The sequence below is a fragment of the Phyllopteryx taeniolatus genome, chromosome 19, assembly GCF_024500385.1.
Source record: "Phyllopteryx taeniolatus isolate TA_2022b chromosome 19, UOR_Ptae_1.2, whole genome shotgun sequence".
Lineage (NCBI taxonomy): Eukaryota > Metazoa > Chordata > Actinopteri > Syngnathiformes > Syngnathidae > Phyllopteryx > Phyllopteryx taeniolatus.
The window spans coordinates 13,867,503-13,878,964 of NC_084520.1; the positions used below are offsets into that span (position 1 = coordinate 13,867,503).

An 11,462-nucleotide genomic window follows, 5' to 3' on the forward strand; every position below is an offset into this window, starting at 1 on the left:
GATGATTTGAGACAGTTATACTTTTTCAGTTGTCCTTTCGCTTTGGTTTTTGACAGTGCAAGTCAATAAACAAAGGTTAGTTTCAACACCATGCATCTTAAACACACAAACCTGGCCAAGGGGGCAGGGGAGTCGGGCTAAAGATTGACACATATCAAGGCTCTGACTGCTATTAAAACAGACAGAATTAGTTTTTTCCCCCCTCATACTGCGCTCAAACGCGGGACCATGCTTTCTGCAGGCCTCCTCCTTGCCGTCGGTGTAAGCCTACTAAGAGTCCAAGCAATCCAGGCGTCTGTAAGTGTCTTCAATATTTTGCCAAAACATTAAGAACAGAACACCCTGATGCTTTTATGTTGCTTTTGTCATTTCAGCTGGACTTCACGGGTAAGAATAGATAGCAGTGAGGACGCAGTAAAATATACATTGATCTGAAATGCATGTCAAGTAAAGTTAGGGATATGTAGCTTTTGGGTGAAATTACAGGTTGAGGTTTATAGTTCAGTCTTTGCACGCTTTAAGCAAGTACCTTCAAACATGTAATATACAAATCTATGATTTCCCCATATAAGGTCTCTAGGTTCATCTGTAACTGTTACATTTCAGGTTCATCCTGAAATTTCACCCTAAAGACAAATACCCCTAACTTTTTGTGAGTAGTGTACGATTTTAAAAGATATCTGTTTTTGTCAGATTCTGATAATGGACAAAATCTCACAAGTCTCCTGGAACTTTTTTCTGAAGTGACCAGATCGCTGCTTTCTCATCTAACGTCATGCGCCAGTGAGAGTTTTATTTCTTTATTTTATAATCTTTTTATGCGTCTACAGTAATCCTCCGCTATATCACGGCTCACTAATATGTATTTTGTACAGTTTACGCTTGCAAAAAAATATTTTGTTCAAATAGGTTTACAACAATGTGTTTTAATGAGTTTAAAAATGTTTTTACAGCATGTGGGAGAGGTTGTTGGTTTGGTTTTTTTTAAATACATTTGCAAGAAAATCCAAAGACGTTTTTGTATGTTGTCTTTTTATGTGTAGAATTTTGAAAAAATAAAAATGATGATAATCAATTTCGGAATAAGGCCGTAACATAACAAAATGTGGGGAAAAGATTTGATATTGTCTCAAAGAGATTGTGTCCAAAACGTTTCCCCAGCGCTAAACGTGGCCTCACTGTATTACTGTATTATTATTATTATTATTAACAGAGGAAATTGAACTTTTCTTGTTTTTTCTTCAGAACGGGATCCTTGTCATCCAAATCCGTGTTTTAACGGGGGCCGCTGCAACGTCCAATCTGACACCTTTATGTGTTCATGTCGTGAGCCTTACATGGGCAGGAGGTGTAAAGAAGGTCATTTTATTTCCCGATTACCGAGAAGTCTAGTTCTACAAAGTATGCTGTTATTGTGTTGTACAGTCGTACCTTGATTTACAAGTTGAATACTTTCTTGCGACAAATGACTTTTATCTAAAATCATCATCACTGAAATGAGTGCAATTCAGTAGAATGTAAAGAAGCAAATCGTTTGTGCAACATGATAATTCAATGGGCATTGTGCTGCTCATTCTGGTGTGCATACTTTGGCCACCAAGGGGCAGTATAATATATACACACAGACTACATGTAGATTTGATGAGACAAATAAGGTCGTCTAAACTAAGCTAAGATTAAGGAGTTTGTCTTTTTTCTCGCAGAGGATAATGAATATATACCTGTGAGTGTTGTTTACTGCTCTGTCTGCATGTGTTGCTGCACCGTTTGTGTTCAAATTCACTATATTTCTCTTTTTTTCTTCTTTTTTAAATTGGGATATTCAGTAAAAGATATTTGCCAGGGTGTGAATTGTTATAACGGTGACTGCGTATTCGGCTTGAAGCGACCTCCATTTTACGAGTGCGAGTGCACATTCCCCTTCCGAGGACCCACCTGCCTCTTACGTAAGTATACGACGCTGCTTTTTAATCCGTGATTTGTTTGTTTTATAAGCGTTTAAAGTTGCTGAGTTGACCAACAATGTCGTAAAATACGACTGTACTACTCTTTGTTTGCTGCCGATAAATTATATAGACAACAGCAAGTATTTGGATTAGCATTTAACTTGTTTTGGGTGTTGTTTTTGCTGTTGTTGTGCCAAAATGAAATAAATCAACGAAAAGAAATGATTGGAAAGTGAATTCATTGCGAAAGATGTATAATTTCGAATGAGTAAATATGTGAAAGTAAAATTTGTTTTTAAAAGTCGAAAATGCATTAATGAATTTAACCAGGGAATATAATTTGAAATTGCACACAAAAAAAGTAGTTAAAAATAGTCAATAAAATAAATAAAACAGTAAATAATATATAATTTATGTTCATACTTAGTACGTATAGGAAATTGTGATTGATCTATGAATTACTGAACAATCTAGTAAATTCCTGTAATTCCCTTTTTTTTGTGTGCCAGAATCAATACATAAATACACATGACACAGTCTGTATGACAAATTACTAAAAAGTTAATTATCCATCCATTCTCTACCGCTTACCGGGTCGCGGGGGCAGTAGCTTCAGCAGGGACGCCCAGACTTCCCTCTCCCCAGCCACTTCATCCAGCTCTTCCGGGGGGATCCCGAGGCGTTCCCAGGCCAGCCGAAGGATGTAGTCTCTCCAGCGTGTCCTGGGTCGTCCCCGGGGTCTCCTCCCGGTGGGACATGCCCGGAACACCTCACCAGGGAGGCGTCCGGGAGGCATCCGAATCAGATGCCCCAGCCACCTCATCTGGCTCCTCTCAATGCGGAGGAGCAGCGGCTCTACTCTGAGATCCTCCCGGATGACCGAGCTTCTCACCCTATCTCTAAGGGAGAGCCCGGACACCCTGCGGAGGAAACTCATTTCGGCCGCTTGTATCCGGGATCTTGTTCTTTCGGTCACGACCCACAGCTCATGACCATAGGTGAGGGTAGGAACGAAGATCGACCGGTAAATTGAGAGCTTCGCCTTTCGGCTTAGCTCTTTCTTTACCACAACGGACCGATACAAAGTCTGCATCACTGCAGACGCTGCACCGATCCGCCTGTCGATCTCCCGTTCCATTCTTCCCTCACTCGTGAACAAGACCCCAAGATACTTGAATTCCTCCACTTGGGGCAGGATCTCATCCCCGACCTGGAGATGGCATGCCACCCTTTTCCGACTGAGGACCATGGTCTCAGATTTGGAGGTGCTGATTCTCATCCCAGCCGCTTCACACTCGGCTGCGAACTGCTCCAATGAGAGTTGGAGGTCACGGCTTGATGAGGCCAACAGAACTACATCATCTGCAAAAGTGTCATGAACATGGTTAGGGCGACGGCGAGGAACGCAAGGCAAGAACATGGTGGACCCAATTGCAGGGAAGCAGGGAGGCAAGGCAGGAGTGCGGGAATCTCAAAATAATAATATTTAATCACAATGATAAAACAACTGGCGACTATGACAAAAACAACTGGCGACTATGACATGGCAAGACATGTGACAACGACAATGAACCGACAAGGACTGAAAGAACCCAGGGAACTAAATACAAACAAATTGACGAGACAACGAGGAACACCTGGACAAGACACGAGTGGCTGGAGAGAGCTGATTGGTCGACACAAAATAGACGAGAACAGGTGGACACAACAACCTAATGAGCACACAACAAACATGGAACACAGGAAAACATGGAACAAAACTAAACACAACCCAAACCAAAACACAGACCATGACAAAAAGCAGAGATGCAATAATGAGGCCACCAAACCGGACCCCCTCTACGCCTCGGCTGCGCCTAGAAATTCTGTCCATAAAAGTTATGAACAGAATCGGCGACAAAGGGCAGCCTTGGCGGAGTCCAACCCTCACCGGGAACGAGTGCGACTTACTGCCGGATATGCGGACCAAACTCCGCATATCTCCGGTCGTACAGGGACCGAACAGCCCGTATCAGGGGGTTCGGTACCCCATACTCCCGAAGCACTCTCCACAGGACTCCCCGAGGGACACGGTCGAACGCCTTCTCCAAGTCCACAAAACACATGTAGACTGGTTGGGCGAACTCCCATGCACCCTCGAGGACCCTGCCGAGGGTGTAGAGCTGGTCCACTGTTCCACGGCCAGGACGAAAACCACACTGCTCCTCCTGAATCTGAGATTCGACTTCCTGACGGACCCTCCTCTCCAGCACCCCTGAATAGACCTTACCAGGGAGGCTGAGCAGTGTGATCCCCCTGTAGTTGGAACACACCCTCCGGTCCCCCTTCTTAAAAAGGGGGACCACCACCCCAGTCTGCCAATCCAGAGGCACTGTCCCCGATGTCCACGCGATGTTGCAGAGGCGTGTCAACCAGGACAGCTCCACAACATCCAGAGCCTTTAGGAACTCCGGGCGAATCTCATCCACCCCCGGGGCCCTGCCACCGAGGAGCTTTTTAACTACCTCGGTGACCTCAAACCCAGAGATAGGAGAGCCCGCCTCAGAGAACCCACACTCTGCTTCCCCATGGGAAGGCGTGTCGGTGGAATTGAGGAGGTCTTCGAAGTATTCTCCCCACCGACTCACAACGTCCCGAGTCGAGGTCAGCAGCGCCCCATCCCCACTATACACAGTGTTGGTGGTGCACTGCTTTCCTCTCCCGAGACGTCGGATGGTGGACCAGAATTTCCTCGAAGCCGTCCGGAAATCTTTCTCCATGGCCTCACCGAACTCCTCCCATGCCCGGGTTTTTGCTTCAGCAACCACCAGAGCTGCATTCCGCTTGGCCAGCCGGTACCCATCAGCTGCCTCAGGAGTCCCACAGGCCAAAAAGGCCCGATAGGACTCCTTCTTCAGCTTGACGGCATCACTCACCGTTGGTGTCCACCAACGTGTTCGGGGATTGCCGCCACGACAGGCACCGACCACCTTACGGCCACAGCTCCGGTCGGCCGCCTCAGCAATGGAGGCGCGGAACATGGTCCACTCGGACTCGATGTCCCCCGCCTCCCCCGGAACATGAGCAAAGTTCTGTCGGAGGTGGAAGTTGAAACTCCTTCTGACAGGGGATTCTGCCAGACGTTCCCAGCAGACCCTCACAATACGTTTGGGCCTGCCACGTCGGACCGGCATCTTCCCCCACCATCGGAGCCAACTCTCCACCAGGTGGTGATCAGTTGACAGCTCCGCCCCTCTCTTCACCCGAGTGTCCAAGACATGCGGCCGCAAGTCCGATGACACGACCACAAAGTCGATCATCGAACTGCGACCTAGGGTGTCCTGGTGCCAAGTGCACGTGTGGACACCCTTATGCTTGAACATGGTGTTCGTTATGGACAATCCGTGACGAGCACAGAAGTCCAATAACAGAACACCGCTCGGGTTCTGATCGGGGGGGCCGTTCGTCCCAATCGCGCCCTTCCAGGTCTCACTGTCATTGCCCACGTGAGCATTGAAGTCCCCCAACAGAACAATGGAGTCCCCAGCGGGAGCACTCTCCAGCACCCCCTCCAAGGACTCCAAAAAGGGTGGGTACTCTGAACTGCTGTTTGGTGCATAGGCACAAACAACAGTCAGGACCCGTCCCCCCACCCGAAGGCGGAGGGAGGCTACCCTCTCGTCCACCGGGGTGAACCCCAACGTACAGGCGCCGAGCCGGGGGGCAATAAGTATACCCACACCTGCTCGGCGCCTCGGGCTTTTTTTTTGTGCCAAATAAAAAATCAATGCTACATAATACAAATGTGTGATTTGAATATAACAACAATAAAATAAATAAAACGTCAAAATCCAGTTAGAATTTACCAATACGTACACCTGCACACAAACAAAACATTACCAAAATAATGAAATAATAAAACAAGGATTGATTTCAAAGTTAAATAATAAGTGACTGAATCGGGTTTGGATTTTTAGTCGTCGTGTGATTTGACTTGATATTTGATTTCTTTTTCCCTAAAACGTGTACTTTTGTGTCTCAGGGCCAGTTTCTCTCTGTCGTCCAAATCCTTGTCAGCACGGAGGTGACTGTACAGCGAGCAATGACCGAGTTCAGTGCGACTGTCTCGCCGGGTACACGGGAAAATACTGCCAAATAGGTACAAGTGTAAGTGCAACTTCTTAATGGGGTATATTCATGACAAATGTGTATTTGTGCGTGTAGCCCCCACTGACTGCTATGTGGGCAATGGCAAGTTGTACAGCGGTGTGGTCAGTACAACAGAAAGAGGTGAGGAATGTCTCAACTGGCATTCCTTCTCCGTTCTGGATCATAACAGACAGAGCCCTTTCGACACGTACCACCACTTCCGCGACTTGGGATACGACAACTACTGCAGGTATCGAACCCTCACTAGCTCGTCAACTTCAACAGGTTTGCCGCAGTTTTGAGTTGGAAAGCGGTAGTAGAAAACAAAAATCAAAAAGTCACACTCATTATGAGGAGGCTGCCAGACACAAGTTGTTTCGCGTTCAGTAATGGATTTGATTGTTGACATGGTAGGAATCCAGATGAGGAGAGAAAGCCGTGGTGTTTTGTTAAAAGGGGGAAAAAGGTGGAGTGGGACTACTGCAACGTCAAGCCATGCCACGCAGGTGATGACACACACGCACACCTGCTACACATCTTTGACAAAAAAAAAAAAGTCTGTAATCTGAGGAAAAAGGGTTTTTTCAAGAAATATACTGTAATATTATTCGTATAAAGTAGTATTTCTTCAAGGAATAAGTATTATGTGAGAGAGAAAAAAGTTGCCTTTTTTTTTTTTTTTAAAGGTTTTTTTGCATGAACTCATTTTTCAAGATTAAAGCCCTATATCTGCAACATAAAGTATATATAGTTCAAGCATAAAGCCGTATGTTTAAAAAAAAAAGGCATCATTTTTAGAGAAAAAAATTGTTCATCAAGCTCCGCGCACAATGTGTTCACGCTTCCCTTCTTTTTTTCTTTTTTTTTGTAGGAGTCCTACACCTTGCTCCACGGTCCGGAAGCATGTTCTCCGAGTGCGGTATTGCCCACCCGCTTCCCGTTTCGAGGATTTACGGGGGCGGCAAGGCGTACCCGGCCTCCCACCCGTGGCAGGCGTCCGTGCAGGTACGAGACAAAGGTTCGCAAGAGGAATTCCACCACCATTGCGGCGGTAGCCTGGTCAGCTCCTGCTGGGTCGTCACGGCTGCCCACTGCATGTAAGTACCTGTACCTGCACTCTTTTGGTCCATGGAACTAGGAACTTTTTAAAGGACTTTCAAAATCCGACTTGAGCAAACTTCAGTGAGGGGGACAATTTTGATTTTTATATTTTATATTAACAATTTGATTTTCTTACCTCATCTTTTTTTTAACCTCATCTCCAAGTGATCTGGCCCATTCGAGGAAAACCTGAGTTATCTTGTGAGAATATTTTAAGAGAAATGTAGTATATTCTCGAGAAAAAAAGGTGATAATTTAGCAACCTTAAAATTGTAATTGTTCCTAGAACATTAGGTGGAATTCTGGCTAACTTTTTATAACCTTCTGTTTGTGTTTCCTTTTGTTTTTTTTAGTAACCCCAAATATGAATACCAGGTGATGCTGGGTGGTGTTAAAATAGACCGTGTGGAGGCCTCGGACCAGATCATCCCAGTGGTCGACATCATTCGCTATACCAACCTCTTGGATGTCCGTTTTTCTTCTGACATTGGTTGGTCCAAATTCGTCCATCCATCCATTTTCGAGAGCGCTACTCCTCATTAGGTTTTTTTTTTTTTTTTTTTTTTTTTTTTTTTAAAAAGATGCGGGGTACACCGTGGACTGGTTGGCAGTCAAACCCAGGGCACCTTTAGACAAACAAGCGTTCACACTCACATTTAGAATGATATTTTGAACAAAATAAGTTGTATATATTCAAGAAGAAATGTGCAATTTTATAAGAACAAAGTTGGATATTTTTGGGCAAAAAAATGTAGAGAAGATAAGTAGTATTGCTTTGAAAGAAGTTTCCAATTTAAAAAAACAAACAAAAAAAAGTTAAATATTTTGAAAAGAGGTCATTTTATGAGAATAGTCATATTCCAAATCAAGTTAGATTTTTTTGTTTTTGTGTACATATTGGAGAAAAAAAGACATAATCTCACAGTCATTATTTTATGGGAATAAAGTCATATTTTTTCGAGAGAAGTGTTGTATTTTAAAACTTTTTTGCTACAGAAAAACAGTGATCTTATGAGAAGCACATTGTGTAAAATTGCATATTTTCCAAATAATACATTGTCTGGAAAATGTAATTTTTCCAAAATTAATTGTATGTGTTCTAGAAAAGAAAATCCTCACTTTACAAGAATTAAATTGCATATTTTAGAAAACATATTTACCAGAAAAAGTAGTAATTTTTCAGGACTATTTATTCTTACATATTTGATAAAGTAAAACAAAAAAAAAGTCCTATCTCTGAATAAAAAGTCAAACATCTTCAAGTAAAAAGTCACATATTTGGCAGAAAATATGTGACTCTTTCCGAGAAAATAGCTGTAAGCCCACGAGGACAAAGTGTAAAATGTTTTAAAAAGTTGTATACTTTTTTAGTAATCTTACAAGAATAAAGCTGTACATTTTCAAGAGAAAAAAAAAAACTCATATTCCCCACGCTAAGTGGGGGCTCACTGTATATCGCTGTATGATGATCATTTTGCTATCGTCTAAATCCACTTTCTGTGTCCGTAGCTCTGCTCCAACTTCAAGTCACACACAGTCCTTACTGTGCCATGGAAACACAATTTGTCCAAACTATATGTCTACCCGATCAGAACTTCCCTGCCGGAAAGGAATGCGTGATCTCGGGATGGGGAGAAACCGAAAGGAGTAATTTCTGTGAAATGAGTTTTGCATGCATTTAATGTGCGTGAGTTGTTTAATTGAAGATTGTAGTTTCCAGTTCAAAACCGAACGGAAACAGAATCAAAAGCAATAGTTTGAAAGAGAAAAAAAATGGAAGAATATTGTTTTTTCTATTTATTGATTGATTGATTGATTGATTTTTTTTTGGGGGGGGGGGGTCAAAATAGTCTACTGTGGTTATAGTTTACATTTTTCCTTTGTGTTGATGTCCAACTTTAAAATACAAAATTGAAGGTTTGAACTAAATCACGAATATAATTTAAGACAAACTATTTTAGCCATCACAAATTAGAATCTTTGGGCCTCATTCACGAACAAATTTGTGAAACTTTTCAAGAGTAAAGTCGTATATCGTCGAGATAAGGTCATTATATTTTTATTACTTATTCTTATACTGTACCATGGAGAAAATGTCATAATTTTTAGAGCATATGTCAAACATGTCCAAGAAAAGGTTTTTTTTTTTTTTTTAAATAAAGTTATATATATTTCGGCAAAAAGTAAATCTTATGAGAATAAAGTTGTATCACTTCAAGAAAAACTCATTTTTCAAGAATAAAGTCAAAAATGTCAGAATGTTCTAAATTTTCCTGAATTTGGATTCTAATATAGACATGATGGTGAGAAGAAAATTGGTGGTTTTGCAAATACATTCAACTTGTGCGGAGAGTAAGAACATTTCTCACATTTATTAGTAAATGAGGCCCATTGTTTTAAGTTGGTCCAAAGTATTTTTTTCAGTGTAGGAAGACCAATCTGATGGCGACTAACTTAATTTGTGGCCATTTCCAGGCTGGAAAAGCAACCACCTGCTGGACGCCCATGTCTTCCTCATCTCCAAGCAGAAATGCAAAGAGCCTCATGTGTTTGGAAACTTACTGGACGACAGCATGCTGTGTGCAGGCCTCATGGAAGGGGGAGTGGACAGCTGTGCGGTACGAATATGGCGTATTCTTGTGAAAAATCCTTTCGACACTAATGACACTGCTTGACTTCCAAGTTGTTCTCATTTCAACAGTTTTTCCCAGCGGAAGCGATAAGTTTCTGTGACATTTTAACATTCTGGCAGCACGGTAGGAGAGTGGTTAGGGAGCCTGCGAATCTGGAATCAGAACTTTTTATATGGAGTTCTCCCCGTGCTTGCCAGCGTTTTCTCTGGGTGAGCAGGCTTCCTCACTCATTCCAAAATCAGGCATGCTAGCTTCATTTCAGACTCAAAATTGTCCTTTTTCGAATTGCCTTGTTCTTTCGAGAATGAAGTCGTATATCTTCATGATCAAGTCGTGTAGCTTCGAGAATGAAGTCGTAATTTTCCAAGAATAAAGACATGTATCTTGGAGAAAAAGTTGGAATTTTTAGGGAATAAAGTTGTACATCTTGAAGGGAAAAAGTTACAATTTTCCAAGAATAAAGTCGTACATCGTGAAAAAGTTTAGTTTTCGAGAAGAAAGTCTCATATCTTCAAGAAAAAATCTGAATTCTTAAGAGAATAATTTTTTTTTCTTCATAAAAAAGTTGCATTTTTTTTAGAATTAGTTGCACAGGTATATCTGAGAAAAATTGATGGATGGATGGATAGATGGATGGATGGGTGGAAAAGATGGATGAATGCCCTGTGATTGACTGGCGACGAATCTAGGGTGTACCCCACCATTTGGCCAAATCAGCTGGAATAGGCTCCAGCTCATCTACGACCACTGTGCCACTTGGGGGTTCCACATGACACGATTTAAGGTCCCCTATTGTTGTTGTTGTGGTGTATGACATTTTGTCATTTGTGCAGGGGGACTCTGGCGGCCCTCTGGCGTGCAAGGACAACGGGAAAAACCTCCTGACTGGAATAGTGAGTTGGGGAAAGGGCTGCGCACAGACCAATAAGCCCGGCGTCTACGTCGATGTCTACAAGTTTGTCGACTGGATTCGAGGCACGATCACCGGAACCTTGGCGAGGCGAACCGTGATACAATAAGCATCCAACTTTATTTTACCCCAATGAATAATTAGCAATATTTAGCTATAAACGCTGTAAAGCCTGAACCATTAAACAATTGAGAGAAAATTGTAATTATTTGTAAATGGGGCCTTTATTGGTCCTGAACAACAACAACAAAAAATCTGTTACCTTATACAAATATAAATACCTTGACTTACGAGCCAAGTTTTTGTTTTTCTGTATTGAAAACATAACATAAAAATTGTGGTGGTTGTTTGGCGGCTGGAACAGATTAATGGCATTTCAAATCATTTCAATAAGGAAAATTACGTGATATATTGTCAGTGTATGTAAATTGAGTTACGAGCTTGGTCAGAAAATTAAACATTGAAGTCAAGGTACCACTGTAGGAGCTTCAATTTGTTACATATATAAATTGATAAATTGCTGACGTCTGACGTGTGTGATGGGCCAAAACAAGCAGTTTTTGCTTTTGCCCAATCCATTTTGGTTGTTGAAAGGGACCCTTGTATTGCGTTGTATTGTTTGATAACGCTGTGCAACAACCAAATAAAATGATTAATCATTCATACATGTGTTTGAATGAATAGTGTGTCATATTTTAACAGTTCTTCATGTGGTGAATAAATTACTGCCCCTCACTGGATCAT

General features: G+C 42.3%; 1 protein-coding gene across 3 annotated transcripts; it reads left to right on the forward strand.

The window, feature by feature from the left end:
* The first annotated feature begins 135 nt into the window (after positions 1-135).
* Positions 136-11,458, forward strand: habp2 (hyaluronan binding protein 2). Of its 3 annotated transcripts, XM_061755470.1 has the most exons (13): positions 152-297; positions 375-387; positions 694-783; positions 1,246-1,359; positions 1,827-1,946; positions 5,968-6,084; positions 6,150-6,324; positions 6,489-6,580; positions 6,946-7,171; positions 7,529-7,665; positions 8,685-8,822; positions 9,651-9,793; positions 10,642-11,458. In XM_061755470.1, exons 1-13 carry the CDS (start codon positions 229-231, stop codon positions 10,825-10,827), a joined length of 1,620 nt encoding a protein of 539 aa, XP_061611454.1. In that variant the 5' UTR covers positions 152-228; the 3' UTR covers positions 10,828-11,458. The 3 variants fall into 3 exon arrangements, with proteins under 3 accessions (XP_061611456.1, XP_061611455.1, XP_061611454.1); XM_061755472.1 differs by lacking the exon at positions 10,642-11,458 and having other exon boundaries at positions 136-297; positions 8,685-8,858; positions 9,651-9,790; XM_061755471.1 differs by lacking the exon at positions 8,685-8,822 and having other exon boundaries at positions 144-297.
* Positions 11,459-11,462: the final 4 nt, after the last annotated feature.

Excerpts from the sequence above, each read along its gene's own strand:
- habp2 (XM_061755470.1), top strand. The coding sequence starts at position 229 with ATGCTTTCTGCAGGCCTCCTCCTTGCCGTCGGTGTAAGCCTACTAAGA. Across the intron at positions 1,360-1,826 it reads GGGCAGGAGGTGTAAAGAAG|TAAAAGATATTTGCCAGGGT; the intron begins GTCATTTTATTT and ends TGGGATATTCAG. Across the intron at positions 7,666-8,684 it reads CCGTTTTTCTTCTGACATTG|CTCTGCTCCAACTTCAAGTC; the intron begins GTTGGTCCAAAT and ends CTGTGTCCGTAG.